Genomic DNA, 20,734 nt, shown 5'->3' on the forward strand with positions numbered 1-20,734 from the left:
TCCGTCCTGTCAACTCTGGCCTGTCAACTCTGTCCTATTTGTGACCCACTCAGAAGAAATGTCTGTCTCGTCACTGATAGTAACTGTAGGCCTAAATTCAGCTAATGGACAAACAGTGTACCTCATCTCAGTGTAGTCTTAGGGGAATGGCATCTACTTTAGCTGACTACCCTAACTAGCTATTCCTGCCGGGCAGATTCATGTTGGAAGAGATTTATGGCTTGGTCTTTGTTTCAAAGCCACAGCTATCGCTTGGCTAGCATACTAAGAAGCTTTATGGTGGCTCAGCAACGACTTACTGTACTAAAAATGGTCCCTGTGTTTTTTAAGGCCAGTGAATCTATACTAAAACACACCCCAGAAATTCTCACTTCCAGCTGAGCAGGAATATGTTGATTCTATACACGACATACATCCATCATCAACGTGTCCCAACGATGGCGGTGAACTCTCCCATACATCAAAACTCACACATCTTTACATATTCTTTGTTTTTAATAATAGAGAAAGCCCAGCTCACCACAATTCTTCTGTTGCTTTCAACTTAGGCACACAGGAATGTGTGTGTGTGTGTGAATAATACACAAAGATGATATGTATAAAGAGCCTCTTTGAGACCATGGGCATTGTGTGTGTGCCAGGGATCGAGGTTTATGTCAGTCGTGTGTGTGTGTGTGTGTTTCTGGATGCCTGTACTAACTCACGCCCCACGGGTGAGGTAAATGTGAAGTCTGCAGAGTTCCAGTCATTCCCCTCACACTTTGAAACACTTCCTTTCTGAGTGAAGAGAATTTGTCGAAACCCTTCGGCCCCTCTCTCTTCTTGGTGAAGACGGGACAAAAATCTAAATAAGTCATTTGTGAGACAAGAAAGTCTCGTAGTTCAAATACACTATAGAGACGTTTGAAGGTGCTGATGGGTAGAGACGACAGGTTCCCATACATTTCCCTCACGGACCATAATTAAAAGCATTAGTGTATTTGAGCATTTACAAACAGGCTATTTTGGTACCAGAAAATATGTCATGTGATCATGTACCACCAGTGAGTCATGGACCACAGTTTGGGAACCTCTCCCTCTTTCTCAGTTATCCTCCCATCTATTTCCTTTCTTTCACTGCTTTCCCCTCTCTTCCCTGTCTTCCCTAGACTTTATGAGTTTGGTTAAATGTCGCCATGTCCAATCATAGTTTATTTTTTCCAGAGATCTGCCCCTCCTAACAGAACAGAGATCTGCCCCTCCTAACAGAACAGAGATCTGCCCCTCCTAACGGAACAGAGATCTGTCCCTCCTAACAGAACAGAGATCTGCCCCTCCTAACAGAACAGAGATCTGTCCCTCCTAACAGAACAGAGATCTGCCTCTCCTAACAGAACAGAAATCTGCCTCTCCTAACAGAACAGAGATCTGTCCCTCCTAACAGAACAGAGATGTGCCTCTCCTAACAGAACAGAGATCTGCCTCTCCTAACAGAACAGAGATCTGTCCCTCCTAACAGAACAGAGATCTGTCTCTCCTAACAGAACAGAGATCTGTCCCTCCTAACAGAACAGAGATCTGCCTCTCCTAACAGAACAGAGATCTGCCTCTCCTAACAGAACAGAGATCTGTCCCTCCTAACAGAACAGAGATCTGCCTCTCCTAACAGAACAGAAATCTGCCTCTACTAACAGAACAAAGATCTGTCCCTCCTAACAGAACAGAGATCTGTCCCTCCTAACAGAACAGAGATCTGTCTCTCCTAACAGAACATAGATCTGCCTCTCCTAACAGAACAGAGATCTGCCTCTCCTAACAGAACAGTGATCTGCCTCTCCTAACAGAACAGACATCTGCCTCTCCTAACAGAACAGAGATCTACCTCTCCTAACAGAACAGAGATCTGCCTCTCCTAACAGAACAGAGATCTGCCCCTCCTAACAGAACAGAGATGTGTTCCTCCTAACAGAACAGAGATCTGTCCCTCCTAACAGAACAGAGATCTACCTCTCCTAACAGAACAGAGATCTACCTCTCCTAACAGAACAGAGATCTGCCCCTCCTAACAGAACAGAGATCTGCCTCTCCTAACGGAACAGAGATCTGCCCCTCCTAACGGAACAGAGATCTGTCCCTCCTAACAGAACAGAGATCTGTCCCTCCTAACAGAACAGAGATCTGCCCCTCCTAACAGAACAGAGATCTGCCCCTCCTAACAGAACAGAGATCTGCCCCTCCTAACGGAACAGAGATCTGCCCCTCCTAACGGAACAGAAATCTGTCCCTCCTAACAGAACAGAGATATGTCCCTCCTAACAGAACAGAGATCTGTCCCTCCTAACAGAACAGAGATCTGTCTCTCCTAACAGAACAGAGATCTGTCCCTCCTAACAGAACAGAGATCTGTCCCTCCTAACAGAACAGAGATCTGTCTCTCCTAACAGAACAGAGATCTGCCCCTCCTAACAGAACAGAGATCTGTCTCTCCTAACAGAACAGAGATCTGTCCCTCCTAACAGAACAGAGATCTGTCCCTCCTAACAGAACAGAGATCTGTCTCTCCTAACAGAACAGAGATCTGCCCCTCCTAACAGAACAGAGATCTGCCCCTCCTAACGGAACAGAGATCTGTCCCTCCTAACAGAACAGAGATCTGTCCCTCCTAACAGAACAGAGATCTGCCCCTCCTAACAGAACAGAGATCTGTCCCTCCTAACAGAACAGAGATCTGCCTCTCCTAACAGAACAGAAATCTGCCTCTCCTAACAGAACAGAGATCTGTCCCTCCTAACAGAACAGAGATGTGCCTCTCCTAACAGAACAGAGATCTGCCTCTCCTAACAGAACAGAGATCTGTCCCTCCTAACAGAACAGAGATCTGTCTCTCCTAACAGAACAGAGATCTGTCCCTCCTAACAGAACAGAGATCTGCCTCTCCTAACAGAACAGAGATCTGCCTCTCCTAACAGAACAGAGATCTGTCCCTCCTAACAGAACAGAGATCTGCCTCTCCTAACAGAACAGAGATCTGCCCCTCCTAACAGAACAGAGATGTGTTCCTCCTAACAGAACAGAGATCTGTCCCTCCTAACAGAACAGAGATCTACCTCTCCTAACAGAACAGAGATCTGCCTCTCCTAACAGAACAGAGATGTGCCCCTCCTAACAGAACAGAGATGTGTTCCTCCTAACAGAACAGAGATCTGCCTCTCCTAACAGAACAGAGATCTGCCTCTCCTAACAGAACAGAGATCTGCCTCTCCTAACAGAACAGAGATCTGTCTCTCCTAACAGAACAGAGATCTGTCTCTCCTAACAGAACAGAGATGTGTTCCTCCTAACAGAACAGAGATCTGCCTCTCCTAACAGAACAGAGATCTGCCTCTCCTAACAGAACAGAGATCTGTCTCTCCTAACAGAACAGAGATCTGTCTCTCCTAACAGAACAGAGATGTGTTCCTCCTAACAGAACAGACATCTGCCTCTCCTAACAGAACAGAGATCTGTCTCTCCTAACAGAACAGAGATCTGCCTCTCCTAACAGAACAGAGATCTGTCTCTCCTAACAGAACAGAGATGTGTTCCTCCTAACAGAACAGAGATCTGTTCCTCCTAACAGAACAGAGATCTGCCTCTCCTAACAGAACAGAGATCTGCCTCTCCTAACAGAACAGAGATCTGTCTCTCCTAACATAACAGAGATGTGTTCCTCCTAACAGAACAGAGATCTGTCTCTCCTAACAGAACAGAGATGTGTTCCTCCTAACAGAACAGAGATCTGCCTCTCCTAACAGAACAGAGATGTGTTCCTCCTAACAGAACAGAGATCTGTCTCTCCTAACAGAACAGAGATGTATTCCTCCTAACAGAACAGAGATGTGCCTCTCCTAACAGAACAGAGATGTATTCCTCCTAACAGAACAGACACCAACAGCTGGAAACGTGTCACCCCTCTGGTTTTTGGGTTTTCTCCATTGAATGATCCCAGTCTCTGAGAACAAGGGTCTCCCCTCTTCTGTAGGAGGCAAACCCTCCTGTGTGTGTGTGTGTGTGTGTGTGTGTGTGTGTGTGTGTGTGTGTGTGTGTGTGTGTGTGTGTTTGTGTGTGGGTGCGTGCGTGTGTGTGAGAGAGAGAGACATAGAGACAGATAGATTACTAGAGAGAGAGAGGCCAGGGAAACCCCAGTGTGAGTGTGAGTGATGTCACTGTGTAGGAGTGGGTCCAGGCCAGGGCTCAGGGTGGTTAGCTGCGTGGGTGTTGTAGTTTTAGGAAACTCCCAATGCCAGGAAGGAACTGACAGATTCCACTGGACCAGCTCACAGCTCACAACTCATAGTTCAACTCCCCAGGGAATGGACTAGCTCCACCCCACCTCGCCCAATCCCAACATCAATAAGTGAAGGGTGGCCCATCTCTGTCTCCTCCCAACCAATGAGAGAGGGAGGGGAAGGCTATGCCAACTCAGTATCATTTGAATCATAGCCTAGTGAAGGATTTCTCCCCTTCATCTCAACCAAACCAAGTGTGATGGCAAAGGGCTACTCTATTTAATCAAACTAAAGGAAAGAAAACACAGAAAGGAATGAGGAAGAGAAGAACTCTATCTCCAGGTAAGAAACGCTTTCATGGGAGTTGATTCAGGACTTGGACTTGGCTTGAAGTAGGTTATCAGTCAAACTGTTCTGGACTGGGAAGTATTTTGCGGGCAATATCAGGAGCACTAGAAGTTCCCTACAAAAATAAGGAACAGTGTGTTCTGGTGGGTAAGCAAGGGTAGCTTTCTCCCTCTTCTCTTTCTCTCTCCTCTCTCTCTCTCATTCTGCTACTGTAGCGTTGTTGAAATGGCCTCGTAAATAGCTGTGGTCAGAGAACCTCTCCATGTGTCACTGTGGAACCCCCCCACCAACTAACACCATGCTGTGCTGATGTTCAGAAGCTGCTCCCGATGACCAGATATCACGTTCCTCTAAGCAGCTGTTGAAAGAGAAGGGGGGTCTTTTTGAGATGTAGAGGTGTGTGTGTGTGTGTGTGTGTGTGTATGTGTGTGTGTGTGTGTGTGTGCGTGTGCGTGTGCGTGTGTGTGTGTGTTTTCATGGTCAATATGGTCCTGAAAATATTCTGGAGACGTTTATAGGAGAACAAAGATGATGCAGGGCATTGTAATCAATATGAACCTGAGTTTCTGGTCTCAAATTGGGCCTCATATTGTTTGAAACATGCCTCTTGATCTTAATGCCATCCTTCATCATCAGACATGGTCAAGTTTAGAGCTGTTGTGAGACCAGTTGTTGAGGAATTGGTTGGTGGAGTGATTGGTCCAGGAAATGGGTGCTGGAGGTTGCCAGGGACTCCTGCCAAACTTGAGAGGTGGCTATTATCGGAAATGCTGGCCTTAAATCAAGAGTGATGTAACCAACCCATCTGCATGGGAGAACATCTGAGGATTATACACAGCATGCTGACATCGATACATAAAAACAGTTACTCAGTGACAAAATCACCTCAGCAAATGAAACGTGCTGTGTTCATATAGATAGACACAGGACATGTCAAATGACACTGTATATATAACATGGAAATTCTGGTGCTCTCACATACTGTAGATTCTGATATTGAAGAATCTGGGAATTCTGATGTGGTAATTCTGTCGTTGCCATGGCGAGTTCGTGCACTGTGTTTGGGAGATGTTCCACAGACGGTGGTGCGGGGGTCCTTGTCACGCCATGTAGGGTTGTGTTGCCTGACGCATCATGACAGGTCCTGGACTAGGATGCTTGGACCCCTAATGTACTTATACTAGACCAGAGCCAGAGCCAGGGCTGTTATGGTGGGCTGGAGGCTCCATGTGTTTAGGGCTGAAAGACCTGGATGTGTATGTATATACATATATGCACTCAACACTACTGTATTAGAAGATGAATATGCTGTGTTGACTTAAGCTTCCATTAAGTTGTGTCTGATTGGAGGATGGAGTGAATTCTCTTTTCCATGGAGGACTAGCTGTCGTTGTCCAGTCTCAGGAAACAGTTAGGAGTCAGGCACAAGTCCCTGTGGTGTGAAAGTGACTGTGATGTTGGGTCGTTTGTGAGGAGTTTTCAAAATCAGAAATGTGTTCGTTTCTCCTCTTTGTTTGCGCACCTTTTAATAGCGTGTATTCTTCTTCTCTCTTTCAGACGTTGTTCACACCCAAGGCCCCCTCGACGGCAGCCTGTATGCCCGAGTCACAAAGAAAGAGTCCCTCGATGGAGCGGTCACAATCAACGGCCTTCCAGTCCTTGACCACCCCCTAACCAACGCAGACCACACCCCCCAACACCCTGACCACACCCTCCCAAGTTCTGACCGCACCCTCCCGGTAGTGGGCCACGCCTCCCTGCCCGCGGTCGACCACGCCCTGTCGGTCAGCAGCGACTCTGGGAACTCGACAGCATCCGTCAAAACCGATCGTACCGATGACCACAGTCTGTTGCTGCATGGAGCGGTGAACACCAACCAGAACCACAACACGCCCAGTCATCCCCCTCTCAGTCCCCAGGAGAAGAGAGAGTTGGACCAGCTTCTGAGTGGCCTTGAGGCCCCCATGCTCCACCGCCAGGCCTACCTGGCTACCTCCACCAGCCCCGGGGGGGCAGTACGCCACCTTGTCCCAGCCCAGGTGCACGTCAGTGGGCATACCCGGCTCATTGCAGCCCCCTCCGCCGAAGAGCGCGAGACGGACATCTTGGACGACGAGCTGCACATCAGTCAGGAGGGTAACAGCGTGGACAGTCTGGGAACACTCTCGTCATTGGAGGGCCAGGCCACGCCCGCAGAGCTGTACTACCAATCACAGATACCCATTAATAGGCAGAACGACGGGCCATACCTAGAGAAGCTACGGGAGATGCCGGTGCACCGGGGAAGGACTTCTACGTCGGCACAGGAGCGGATCATGGACTCCAGTTCGCCCCAGGAGGAGGAGTACTCTCCTAACAGTTACCAGAACGGGAGTATGCAGCGTTCCCAGTCCTTCGGGACCCCCGAGCCTGGAGGCCACAAGCTGCCCAGGGCCCCTGAGAGGAGCACCAGTAGCAGGGAGGCAGTCCAGAGGGGGCTGAGCGCATGGCACCAGTACAGTCTGCCAGACGACCCCTTCGGTCCTCCCTTACAGAGCACCCACAGTCTGCCCCACTTCCCCCACACCGCCTCTCAGCACGACATAGAGCAGTCTATCGAAGCCCTCGACATGCTGATGCTGGATCTGGACCCACACACAGGACAGGTTCCCAAGTCCTACAGCGCCCCCTCTGGTGAGAACAGAGTAGGAGGGCCAGCCCAGATCCCCTTCTCCCAATCTCTGGCCAGGCCGTCCTACCAGGCAGACTCAGCCATCCATGGCTATAACATTAACTACAATGCCTTCGGACAGCCTCTGAGGTCGACGGCTGGCCGGGTTTCAACATCGCCCATCCAGAGTCCTGTGGCTGAGTCTCCCCTGTCGTATGTCCCCCCGAGGTCCGCCTCGTACCAGCCCCATACAAACACCACTCCCATACACCCCCCCGAGCCCTACCACATGCACCCAGCCCAGGGGCCTGGTTCCCCCCTCTACCCCTCTGACTCCTCCCCCATCTTCGGACAGCTCCAGATGAAGCCCCTGAACTCGTACCCAGGTGGGACGGTGGTGTCCCACTCCCCAGACCGCAAGGGAGGGTCTCCCTATCATGGCCACAGCACCTCCTCCTCCCCCCTCCCCAACTCTTCCCCCCTTCTCAAGGAGCCAGAACCTGAGGAGGAGAACCTCAACCTGGAGGGCCTGGTGGCTCAACGCATCGCTGGTAAGTCATTACCGGATTGAGGATTAGATTGAATATCCCTGTTTAGTTTCACCATTTTGTGTCATTTTCATATTTCATGTTTCATTATGTCATTTTCAAAAGCAGAGGTATTCACTGTCACAATACATAAAGCAAAAAGACATTATAATGATGTCATATGTGCTTGTGGCAAGTATTATAATGCATTAGGAAAGTTGTACAACTGAAATGTGCATTTAACCCAACCCCTCTGAATCAGAGAGGTGGGGGGGTTGTCTTAATCCACATCCACGTCTTCGGCACCCGGGGAACAGTGGGTTAGGGAACAGGGGGAGAACGACAGATTTTTACCTTGTCAGCTCAGGAATTCGATTCAGCAACCTTCCGGTTACTGGCCCACCGCTCTAACCACTAGACTACCTGCCACTACTACATAATAACACCTTATAACTGTTACCAAACATTCGTTAGCAGGGACAGTTGCAAGGGGATCTTGTTTTGACTGTCATCCTTACAGGCACCGCTGAGAGTCACAATGAACGCTTTGTTCCGGAACATGCTGTGAACTGTGAGAAGCACAGTCATAGTCAAATGCAGTATATCAACGGCCTTCTATCACCACTGGCTTATTCAGTGATGTGCACTGTTTACATGTACTCTAATATATCTAATTCTATATTGGAAATAGAAGCTACTGTTTACATGTACTCTAATATATCTAATTCTATATTGGAAATAGAAGCTACTGTTTACATGTACTCTAATATATCTAATTCTATATTGGAAATAGAAGCTACTGTTTACATGTACTCTAATATATCTAATTCTATATTGGAAATAGAAGCTACTGTTTACATGTACTCTAATATATCTAATTCTATATTGGAAATAGAAGCTACTGTTTACATGTACTCTAATATATCTAATTCTATATTGGAAATAGAAGCTACTGTTTACATGTACTCTAATATATCTAGTTCTATATTGGAAATAGAAGCTACTGTTTACATGTACTCTAATATATCTAATTCTATATTGGAAATATAAGCTACTGTTTCATGTCCCCAGCTTTGTCTGACCTTGGTAATAGGTGGAATCATCATGGCATTGAGCTAGCTAGATAGTAACTCTTAGTTGTGCAGGACAGATATGGTCTGAAAACCTACGGTGAGCTCAGAGCTGTGTCCTACAGCGAGGGGAGAGTTGGACACCATGGAGATGAGATTTAAGGTGGTAAGAATAGACATGCTGGTTGAGTTCTCAGCTACCATGCATTTTCCACATTCACGTCCCGCCACGTGTGGAAGCGTATGGTATGGTTCTCACAGATGCCACCAAGTGGGCTTATTTGGTAGTTGCCTTTGTCTTTCTACCGCAGATGTTGACTTGGTGTTTGGTATTTTATTAGGATCCCCATTAGCTGTTGTGAAAGCAGCAGCTAGTCTTCCCGCGGTCCACACAGAACAGGAAACATGTCCTAACACTAATGTATGGTGAAGCAGTGTTTCCCTAATCCGTTTCTGGGGGATTCCAGAATGTGCACATTTTGGTTCTATCCCTGCTCTAATTTCTGTCATATCTCATTTTAACTTCCATCTTTATTCTGTTTCTTAATGACTTCACAGAATAAAACGTTCATTTTCCTTTATTCATTTTTTCTCTCTGCCTTTTTCTGTTTCTGTCTCTTGTTCTGTCCATCCATTCCTCTGCTCTGTTGGACCACCCTTCACGCCGTTGCATCTGCCCCTGCACCTCCTTCCTCCTCCTTCTCTTCCTCCTCCACCTCCTCCTCTGCCTCCTATCCATGACCCCCACTGTGAGCAGAGTACAACGCTCGTATTCAGGGCATCAACGAAAGCATTTCCACTACGCCACAATCTGACCGCCATCGCTCTTATTCTTTCTCTGGTTTGTCCTCTCTCTCTCTCTCTCTCTCTCTCTCTCTCTCTCTACTCTCTCTCTCTCTCTCTCTCTCTCTCTCTCTCTCTCTCTCTACTCTCTCTCTCTCTCTCTCTCTCTCTCCCCCCCTCTCTCTCTCTCTCTCTCTCTCTCTCCCTCTCTCTCTCTCTCCCCCCCCCCCTCTCTCTCTCTCTCGTGACAACATTCCTCTTAAAATAAGCAAATCACTTATTTTAAGTTTGGAATGATGTATGAAACCTGGAATATACAGTGTAGACACACTCTGAAACTTATTTCCAGATCCATATTGTAGATCCCCACTAAAGTGATTGTGCTTCCTAAATACATTCCTGAAACTGAAGGAAAGCCTTTGGGAATTCCTGACGCTGTTGTTGGCGTTCCAGGGATGCGTTCCCGTGGGATGACGCCGGAGGAGGCTAAGGAGACCGTCCGCCGTCGGACCACTAGCGAGGGGCACTACCACAACGAGGACCCTCCAGCCCACACGGGGGTGCCGGTGCGCTCCCCTGTCCACTCGTCAGACTTCCACATCCACAACCCTGGAGGAAGACCCAGAGAGGTAGAGTACATACCCCTGTCCAGCCACAGGCAGCAAGCTCTCTCTCTCTCTAGTCTTTATCAGCTTAAAATGGTCTTCCATTCATTGAATAGTTCATTGTTTCACTGTGAGAGTAACCATGTCTGTTGTGTGTGTGTGTGTGTGTGTGTGTGTGTGTGTGTGTGTGTGTGTGTGTGTGTGTGTGTGTGTGTGTGTGTGTGTGTGTGTGTGTGTGTGTGTGTGTCTATGTGGACTTTGTGTTGGTGTGTGTGCATTTGTAATGTGTCGCTATCTCTGTCCGTATTTGTATCTGTGTGTTATTTTCTGTCTGTGCCTGTTTGCATTACCTCTATGTGTGTATTGTCCTCGTCCGTGTGTATTTTCTGGCTCCTTCTGTGTATGTGGGTGGGCGTGTGTTGTGTGTGTGTGTGTGTGTGTGTGTGTGTGTGTGTGTGTGTGTGTGTGTGTGTGTGTGTGTGTGTGTGTGTGTGTGTGTGTGTGTGTGTGTGTGTGTGTGTGTTGCGTGTGTGCTGTGTCCCCTCCTTCCAGGGCCCCATGCACAGCTACCGCGAGGCGTATGGGGATGATGATGCTGACGGTCGGGCTGCTGTCAGTCCTATGTTCAGCAGTGGTGGTGAGGCCCACCCCCTGACCCCTGCCTTCCCTGTCTCACCTCAGACCCCTTACTTCAACATGTGTAAGTTCACCTCCCTGCAGACAGAGGGCGCCAGTAGACCTTACTGTCATAAACGTTAAGCATGTAGTATCTTTCGTACTTGCAGTTGCAGCCTAAAGTGATGCACAATAAGTGGTTGTAGAAGGGGGCCCAGTTCCAATGCTTTTAAGATGCGTCCTTCTTTACTGCCTTCTTATAAGGGAGGAACGATGCGTTCTGACATTATTTGGACAGGGCCAGAGAAAGTCACTGCTGTTACTGTAATCTTCAATTGTTGGTGTTTTGATTGGGACTAATCGGTGGTGGTGGGTTTCCTAAATGAATTCAATAACACCTTTCTTTCTCTTGTAGAGATGATTCAGTGTAAACTAATACTAATTCCCTCTGTGAAAGAAATGATGAGAGAGACTGGGAATAAAACTGAAAAATGACATTTGAATCATTTAGCAGGCACACTTATCCAGAGCGACTTACAGTAGTGAATGCATACATCATTTAACTTTTTCATACGGTCCCTCTGTGGGAGTCAAACCCACAACCCTGCCAAGTTACATGCTCTATCAACTGAGCCACACAGGAATAGATAGAAGATAATAATGTATTGTAGTTTCATCACTTAACCTATGACCTATAAATCATGTCAGGTTAGACAGTAGATTGCTTCTTGGCACCGTAGAGATACCATAGAGATAAATACTTTATCTATCTGTATTTATCTTAATGCTTGACACATGATCATTTCAATAGACAGACTGCTTTTGAACTTATTTCAGACCAAGCAGGGTTAGGGCTCCCTATTCCTGCAGTGGTCACCGCCACACTGTAGTTGAAGTAAGGACCCGCTTTGGGCCCCCAGATACCCCCCTCCATCTACCCCCTTTACCCTGCCCCACTACCCCTGCTCTGGCCCCTGCCTGCCCTCTCTGGAGGCACTATCTTTGAAACAGACAGACAAAGAATTGATGTGGGATTCTTTGGTAAGTGGAAGATGCATGGAATCTTCAGATTACTGTGTCCAGTCCACCACGCCAACCCTGCCAAACTCTTTTCCTCCGCTGGAAAACTGATGGCATTTCAATTAACTTCATGAATTGACTGAATAATAAAAATGGATTGGACCCCAATCCTGGCATGTAGTCATTGTGTCTGTCTCCTTGGATATACAGTACTACTATGTAGTTACTAGATGTACTGTTCAGGATGCCATTGGTTCCCTCTCCGTGTCACCAGTCCCTCAGTGAACTGTTCTGTGTTGGTTTGTTTTCTGCATGCCATGTCCCAACTCTTGCATAGCCAGGGCACGTTGTACTGTGTCTCCATTCACCATCCTGGTTGTCCTGTTGTTGTAGTTTGTTGGTTGTTTGGATCTGACACTATGTATTCTGTATGAATCAGCTCAGATCTTCGGTAGGCTAAACACTTACAGTTTGGTTTGGTCTCTCTCTTTCTCTCATTATCTATAATTTCTCTCTCTCTCTTTCTTTCTCCCTCTATCGCACTTTGTATCTATCTATCTCTTTCTCGCTCTCTCTTTCTCTCTCTCTCTGTTTCTCTCGCTCTGTTTCTCTGTTTCTCTCACTCTGTTTATCTCGCTCTGTTTCTCTGTTTCTCTCACTCTCTCGCTCTGTTCCTCTTGCTCTGTTTCTCTCGCTCTCTCGCTCTGTTTCTCCCGCTCTCGCTCTCTAATTTTTCTCTCTCTCTTTCTTTCTCCCTATATTGCACTTTCTATCTATCTATCTCTTTCTCGCTCTCTCCCCCTTTTCTTTTTCTCTCTCTCTCTGTTTCTCTCGCTCTCTTGCTCTGTTTCTCTCGCTCTGTTTCTCTCGCTCTCCCTCTCTCTCTCTCTTTCTCTCGCTCTCTCTGTTTCTCGCTCTCTCTGTTTCTCACTCTCTCTCTCGCTCTGTTTCTCTCGCTCTCTCTTTCTCTCGCTCTCTCTCTCTGTTTCTCTCACTCTCTCTGTTTCTCTCGCTCTCTCTCTGTTTCTCTGTCTCGCTCTCTGTTTCTCTGTTTCTCTCTCTCTCTTTCTGTTTCTCTCACTCTGTTATTTTCGCTCTGTTTCTCTCACTCTCTCACTTTGTTTCTCTCTCACTCTCTCTCTCTCTCTCTGTTTCTCTCACTCTCTCTCTCTCGCTCTGTTTCTCTCTCTCGCTCTCTCTCTCTCGCTCTCTCTCTCTCTCTGTTTCTCTCACTCTCTCTCTCTCGCTCTGTTTCTCTCACTCTCTCTCTCTGTTTCTCTCACTCTCTCTCTCTCTCTCTGTTTCTCTCACTCTCTCTCTCTTTTTCTCTCGCTCTATCACTCTCTGTTTCTCTCTCTCTCTCTCTCTCTCTCTCTCTCTGTTTCTCTCTCTCTCTCTGTTTCTCTCTCTCTCTCTGTTTCTCTCTCCCGCTCTCTGTTTCTCTCGCGCTCTCTCTGTCTCTCTCTCTCTCTGTTTCTCTCTCTCTCTGTTTCTCTATCACTCTCTCTCTGTTTCCCTCTCTCTCTCTAGCCCGTTCTCCTCCAGGCTTGGCCAAAACCCCTCTCTCTGCTTTAGGACTGAAGCCCCACCATCCAGCAGACATTCTCCATGGTGGATCAGGTCAGAACACACACACACACACACACACACACACACACACACACACACACACACACACACACACACACACACTCCATTGTGGATCAGGTCAGAACACAAACACACACACAACCTTTTCCCATCTAGGTTTTCTTAGTCCCCTAATTGCTTCTACACACCTGCAAACTTTGGTCTCTTGCTTCTCTTTCAACGGTTTCCTCCTCCTCTTTTTCTGACCTCTCCCTCAATCACTGACTGTTTTCTTCTTCTACTTATTCTTTCTGTTCTGTCAGACTGTGAATCTGTAAGCGATGAGGAGCAAGGTAAGGGTGTTTCTATGGCAACATGTGGCACCAACCTCTCATCCCCGTCACACAGAGTACCCATAATCCTTTGTGTTCGGCCATGTTTGAAAACCCCTCGTTTTGACAGGAGGATCTTGTTATGGCGTCTCGGTTTTGCTCTACCTTCTGTTGTTTGCTTCTAGAGGAATAACACAGTCCCACTATACAGGCTGCAACTGCAAACATTCTGTTTTGATTGGCTATCAGTGGTTAAGTCCTGCCTCTTCTCGAATATCACTGGGTGCCCAATGCGTCCCAAAGTTTCTGAAACGTGAAGAAAAAGTTCAGGTTAAAGTAAGGAATTTGTTAAGGTGTGAGGTAAGGTTACAGTAGGTTAGGTATCAAATCTATATTTGGTTGTTAGCCTGTTGAGTGGGCCTGTTTTATGCCTTCACCTCTCAACTTTGCATCTGTGTTAATCCCACTTTGAGTCTCCCTCAGGATGTTTCTTTTCTTTTTGTACTGTTTTGGGAATGACCTCGCCAGGTTTCTGTCGGTCCCCCTCATAACAGCATCCCTTTCACTCCCTGTTTAGCCTGCCAATAACAGTGTAATAATAATATATGTGTGTGTGTTTTCACTACAGACGGCCGTGGTTATGGTGGACACCCCCTAAATGATCCTATATCTTCCAGTAGTCCCATCCACAGCCCAGACGGGTGAGTACTGTACTGTTCCTGGGGCACAGAGTTTGTATAACCCAGGGGAAACTCTTGAAATAAGAGGAATAAAGATAGTCCTAGGTTACAGCTCAGTGTTTCTCTCTCTCTGCAGCATGAGGATGACTTCCTCCATTCGGCTCCAGGCTGACTCCGGCTTCCCCTCCCACCCCTTGGAGAGTGCCCAGCACACCCCCGTTCCGTCCTACAGCCCCCACTCCCCTGAGGGATCCCAGGTCAGCGTCGTGGGCCCCCTCCACACCGTCCCCGGAAGCCCCAACACACTCCACCGCACAGTGGCCACCAACACCCCACCAAGCCCCGCCCTCCAGCGCCGCCTGGCCAACCAGGCCAGCCCGGGTCTGGCTCGTCACCCCACACCGCCCAATGGAAACAGGGTGCAAGTCCCCGGCAGCCCTGTGATCCCCTCAAGAGGCTCCAGAACCGCCGCCGTCCCTGCTAGCCCTTTGATGGGGCGCCACCCGATGGCCAGTGGCCACACTACGCCCGATGACAGACAGGGGGCACCACCCACGCCCTCCTTCCCAGTGTCGCCCCAGCCGATGCTTCCAGAGAAGAGGCGGATGCCCAGTGGAGAGAGGTCCAATGTGGGGCTGTCGTATGGGACTCTGGATGGGAAGACCACCATACCCACCTTACCCAGTGGAGGCAGCACGCCCAGTGTGTCCACCTCTCACACCCTACCCGACCTCTCCAAATTCTCCATCTACGGTGAGAGAGGAGGTCCAATCCTAAATAGCATCTAGCCCTAGTCTCTGCCTAACTATTCAATCTATTCAGATCTAGCCAAGTGAGCGGTCATACTCAATCATGCACAGCAGAAACTGTACAGTCAATCAGTGCTTATTTTGATGGATGAAAGTCTCAGAATCATCCCTATTTCATTGCTTTGACCATTGTCACTACTTCTACAGACCAGAGTCCAGACATCAGGCTGAACGTGAAGTTTGTCCAGGACACGTCTAAGTTCTGGTACAAGCCAGACATCTCCAGAGAGCAGGCCATCAGTCTGCTGAGAGACAGGGAGCCAGGGGCCTTCGTCATCAGGGACAGTCACTCCTTCAGAGGGGCCTACGGCCTGGCCATGAAGGTGGCCTGCCCACCTCCCACCGCCCAGGCCAACAAGAAAGGTACAGTAGATCTTTAATCTTAGTCGCAGGTCTAGGATCAGATCACTCTAACCCAAATCCCAACCTTAATCTTTAGGAGTGAAAGTGCAAAAATTGACCTTTGATCAGAGACCTTTGATTAAAGGATGTGTTTACGGTTTTGTTTTTTGGCAGTTGGTGACATCACAAGCGAGTTGGTGAGGCACTTCCTGATTGAGACGAGCCCCAGAGGCGTGCGTCTGAAGGGTTGTCCCAACGAACCCTACTTTGGTGAGTTCCAAACATGCATATTCAACAGAGAACTCATTCATTAGCCCTCCAGCAAGTAAGTACACTTGCTAATCATGTGTGTGTGCAGGATGTCTGTCTGCCCTGGTGTACCAACACTCGATGACTCCTCTGGCCCTGCCCTGCAAGCTGATGATCCCCAGCAAAGATCCCAATGAGGAGGCCCTGGAGCTGGACACTCCCACTGACACAGTGGCCGAGCTGGTGAAACAAGGAGCAGGTGAGGACAAACTGCACCCTGCATTATTCAGCCCATTCTCTTTCAGTTGATCATCAATCCATTCCAAGCCTTCTATTACAACAATAGATACATATAACAACAAACGAATAATAATCGGCCAAATTCTGTTTTACTTTTACTACTGTAGTACCTATGTAATTACTATGCAGTTACACAAATACATAGTTTTCATGTACTACAGTGGTTTTGTTTCTCCTCTCATGCTCGGATACCCTGTTATGTTGCAGTAGCACAGCAACAAGTCCCCGAGGAGGCCCATGGTAAATACTGCACTGTGTTTTTTGGGTTCTATTTTGGCATTATTAACCCCCTTGTCCCCACACTCCCCGATCTGATATTTCAGCTCTGCATGGTCACCACAGAAGCTTCCCTCTCACTACCATGCCTGCCTTAGTCACACCTTTGCTTGTCATGGTTGTCACTCAAACGAGTGAAGTGTGTTTCTATAACGCTGTTCTTTAGGTCTTATGCAGGGCAGCTGTTGTGAGGTTTGAAACATTGTCTTCTGGATTGGACGTGTGTTCTTTTCTCTTTGGTAGAGATAGCATGGCACTACCTACCGACAAATGCATGGAGTGAGCATTCTGATTGTAGAAGAAAGGAAACATATGGAGCCACTAATATACAGCCAGCTGTTGCCTCGATCTGTTTCTCAACACTTATCCACAAAATGTTCAAATGATTGCACTAATTGTTGGTAGTTGAACTCCTTCACTGCTTCATTTTCAACAGTGACTGATTTGCACCATTTTTTTTGTTCTCTCCCAGCATGCAATGTTCTTTACATCAGCTCTGTGGACATGGAGTCTCTGACCGGTCCTCAGGCCATTGCCAAGGCAATCAGCGAAACGGTGGCCGTCAATCCGTTGCCCGTGGCAACAACCGTCCACTTCAAAGTGTCGTCGCAGGGCATCACCCTCACGGATAGCCAGAGGAAGTGAGTAGTAACCATGGAAACAGCACCCTACACCCACAGTCAGATCCATAGAAATCTGTCGGTTTTCAATCATTGATTCTGACTGATATACTAGCATGTCAAACTGTTTCACTTGTATTGAGCTAGCTTGGTGACAAACTCTGAGATTTCCAACACTAACTCTGAGTTTTCACCTGCCCTAGGGTCTTCTTCCGAAGGCACTACCCAATCAACACTGTCACCTACTGTGACATTGACCCCCAGGACAGGAAGTAAGTGTTTGAGACCAGATCTTTCTGCTGTGCTAAAGTAGTGAAAATAGTGCAAATGTAGCCTACATAGGGAAGATTTGTTGATTGTTCCTCCAAAATTAATTTGTCACATGTCATCTTCACAGGTGGAGCAAGGAAGGAGGTGGAACGGCAAAGTAGGTCTCACAACTCAAATCACTCTATTATACATAGAATAGGTCATTAACTAGATGGGACAAATAAGTCCCATGGTCCACATAGGCCTATAAATAACTACATCAAATCATGAACCATCTCCTATATATTCAAACCAGGCTTTTATTTCTCTTTAAACTTCAGACTGTTTGGTTTTGTGGCACGTAAACAAGGAAGCACAACGGACAACGTCAGCCACCTGTTTGCCGAGTTGGACCCCGACCAGCCTGCTTCAGCCATCGTCAACTTCGTCTCTAAAGTCATGAGGCGATGAAACCAACAAACCCCCGGCAGTCATTTTTTTGGTCTTCCATTTTTTTTTCTCATAATTTTGGATTGTGTTTCATTATTTTCTTCTGTTCTTTTTGTTGAGATATGTTCTCTTTGTTTTATTCTGCGAGATTTTATGTTTGAAGGACTTGGAGGTAATCCAAGATGGCGTCAGAGGAAGTTGTGGCTGGAGTGGTGACAGTGATAATGTGTCTCGAGCTGGTGGAGGAAGAAGGTGGAGGAGCTGTGTGCTAAACTAAGTATCAGTGGGAGAAAAGGACACTGACATTTATCAGGTTTTCGGATTGATTTACCAAAGGTAGCACTCAGAACAAGTATGTCATTATTAGACGGTCAGTTTAAGGCGTTGTAGGTTTTCTCCGTTTTTCTTTTTTACAACGGGACTGTTGAAATGAAACAGACAAAAACAGAAAGAATGCTTTCTTCTATAACTTGATTCTGTCTTCAGAAAAATAGTTTGCCTCAGTGGCTTCTTACTAAAGAATATTTAAGAAGACATTTTGCATGTTAGCTCGATCTTTAAGCTTGGTCCACTAAAGTCATTTGTGAACCCTCGAGTGGACATTTCCCAGGCCTGTTGTATGTTGTAAAGGGCTCAACAGCGAGAAAATTAAACTGTGCTCAACTTCACAGAGCAGATCAACCTTCTCATAAAACACATTGCTTATGTTAGGTCCAGACTTGACCAGTCGATCCTGGAGCGCACTGATTGATTTCAGATGTGGGAGATGGATTACTCTGGCCTGTGGAAAGGTAGCTGGTAAATCTACTGCTGTCACTCCTCCTGTCCACACGGTGGTGCCGATTATCCATGTTTGAACTCAATCCTGCTTTACTCAGACCTGTTGGCTGCTCACAGACACTGCTAATCAACACACTGGAAACAAACTCCAGGGACTGGTCCAAGCCCTGGGCCCTAGGCACTGTCCTGCATGTTTTAGTCCAACTGCACTCCCCCCCCCTCTAAACATCACCAAAACGGCCATTCTACGCTGTGTTCTATGAAGACTTTAACCCTAAGACAAGAAAACAGAGGTTGTTTGCCTTGTTAGAGACTGCATGATATTATAAACCATTTTTGGACTCTACTAAAGAGTCCTAAAAAGAAAAAAGAACATGTAGACAGCCTTTTGTTGAAGTAGTTACTCGATGGTGAGATGCAATATTTTTTTAAATCTTGCAGCGGGGTTTCACTGTATCAAGCAAGGTTGTCTTTAATTTTTAAGCAAAAGGGAATTTATCCTCTCACCAGATCGCATCTACATACCTTTAGACAAACGTAGAGGTTGTCACACTGTGTGTAAATGCCTGCTTCTCAAACACACACCACTCACCCATCTTCCATAAGCTAAGGAAAAATGATATTGATATCAAATGTATATAGATATACTACTTTGAAAGGTGACATAGCTAAAAAAAATATATATTTATTTTTGTTGCTTTGTTCCTCCATGATAACTCATATATACATATATTGTACAGTCTACATAAAGAAGATTACCTTAAGGATTGAGAAAAAACTACTTATTTTGGCTAATGATTTCAAAGTCGGGAGATTTTGAAAGGCTTTTGGATATATATGGTGTACATTACTCAGTACATGTATGTTTGTTCCAGCTCGTCACGTTTCTTCTTCTTCGCGTTCTCAGAGATTGAGGTTAGGCATGTATGGGATGAAAGCATATGATTTTTACAGGAAAAATGCATGGACAAAACCATCCGGGTGGTAGACCAACATAATGTTCAAGTTTGTCTTAAACGCTGCCATAATACAGCGAATAATATCAGTTACCTGGCAGATGTTGTTGCCAGTTTTAGGGTCAGCTCTTGAATATGGATTTACCATATTATGAAAAGATGAAATGTTCTTAAAAAAAAGAAGTTTTTATAAGGGAAGCATGAGGACATTTAATTTAGAAGCCGACCTTAAATGCAATATGTAAACAGCAATGTGCAACCCATCATACCGACATTATGATTTGCCAAAGATTCTAACACATAATTTCTATGGTGTCTACATGTTTGGCTTTTTTCCAAGGAAATTGTGTTGCTAAGCCGAATGAATTCATAAATGTTCCTTCTGTTGCCAGTAAATATGCAGACCCACATACCACTAACACCACCATTATATATGAACTTCTCTATTCTCTCTCTCGTCCTCTCCATTGCAACGGAATGGAGTTGAGACTATTGTTAACCCGTTTAGAAATACCAAGCACTTACCAATGGAATACCACAACCATACAACGGATGCAGAGATGCAAACAATTACTTTATATCATTTCCTGTGAATATCAGTGTTGAAGGCAAAATGTTGTCTACAATTCTTCAAATCTCTTTTATTTGAGCTACTATGTCTAGCTATAGTCACCCCGATGTCCAAACTGTGGCCCTCTCACAAGTAACATGATTTATTTATTCTCCTTATTTATTCTTTATTTGCTGGTATGTTTTTTTTTTTAAGTCCTCAACATTTCAAGCTACATGACCCCGCGGCTGTCAGTCAGTGTTAACCAATGGAAATGGAATGTATTTTTGTGTGGAGGTGTGTGGAGGAGTTCAGTGTACAGACGGGACTTAAAGAGTGTGTGAATGTACTACTAAGGATGTACAGAAGGGTCTTGTGGTTTTTTTTCTTCATTTGCATTATACTGTCATGGCTTACCTGTTCCTGAGGAGAAAAAACAACATTAAAGCAATACAAATCTGTTACAGTAAAATATAAGGTTGTTTGAGCGTTCATTTTCTCACTCATTGTGTGTAGTCATCTTAACTGTGTCTCTATGGTAACACATCGCTTATGACCATAGCGTTATGTTTTGAATTGTATGATCTTTATGGCAATGACTACCTAGGTGTGCGTTCATAAATTCACTCTGAGTGCGCTCTGGGCATTCGTAAATACAGAGCGTTGTCAGATTGTCAGATTGAGTGTTTCGCTCTCGGAGTGTTTAG

At 46.4% G+C, this 20,734-nt stretch overlaps 1 protein-coding gene across 50 annotated transcripts in view; it reads left to right on the forward strand.

The window, feature by feature from the left end:
• Positions 1-20,499, forward strand: part of LOC110528828 (tensin-1) — a 309,937-nt gene extending 289,438 nt beyond the window's left edge. For 14 of the 50 annotated variants that reach the window (XM_090240020.1, XM_090240065.1, XM_090240017.1 and 11 more), the window contains 16 exons: positions 6,153-7,796; positions 9,600-9,683; positions 10,079-10,254; positions 10,783-10,930; positions 13,396-13,485; positions 13,758-13,787; positions 14,395-14,467; positions 14,583-15,199; positions 15,403-15,618; positions 15,772-15,867; positions 15,956-16,105; positions 16,354-16,386; positions 16,895-17,063; positions 17,246-17,314; positions 17,440-17,469; positions 17,633-20,499. In XM_090240020.1, the coding sequence (XP_090096146.1) occupies positions 6,153-7,796; positions 9,600-9,683; positions 10,079-10,254; positions 10,783-10,930; positions 13,396-13,485; positions 13,758-13,787; positions 14,395-14,467; positions 14,583-15,199; positions 15,403-15,618; positions 15,772-15,867; positions 15,956-16,105; positions 16,354-16,386; positions 16,895-17,063; positions 17,246-17,314; positions 17,440-17,469; positions 17,633-17,762 (3,755 nt within the window). In that variant the 3' untranslated portion in view covers positions 17,763-20,499. The remainder of the gene's footprint in view (positions 1-6,152; positions 7,797-9,599; positions 9,684-10,078; positions 10,255-10,782; positions 10,931-13,395; positions 13,486-13,757; positions 13,788-14,394; positions 14,468-14,582; positions 15,200-15,402; positions 15,619-15,771; positions 15,868-15,955; positions 16,106-16,353; positions 16,387-16,894; positions 17,064-17,245; positions 17,315-17,439; positions 17,470-17,632) is intronic. The other 36 variants (XM_090240039.1, XM_090240023.1, XM_090240025.1 and 33 more) reach the window with 9 other exon arrangements.
• Positions 20,500-20,734: the final 235 nt, after the last annotated feature.

The sequence above is a fragment of the Oncorhynchus mykiss genome, chromosome 7 (genome assembly GCF_057628025.1).
Source record: "Oncorhynchus mykiss isolate SJ-2025 chromosome 7, ASM5762802v1, whole genome shotgun sequence".
Taxonomy (NCBI): domain Eukaryota; kingdom Metazoa; phylum Chordata; class Actinopteri; order Salmoniformes; family Salmonidae; genus Oncorhynchus; species Oncorhynchus mykiss.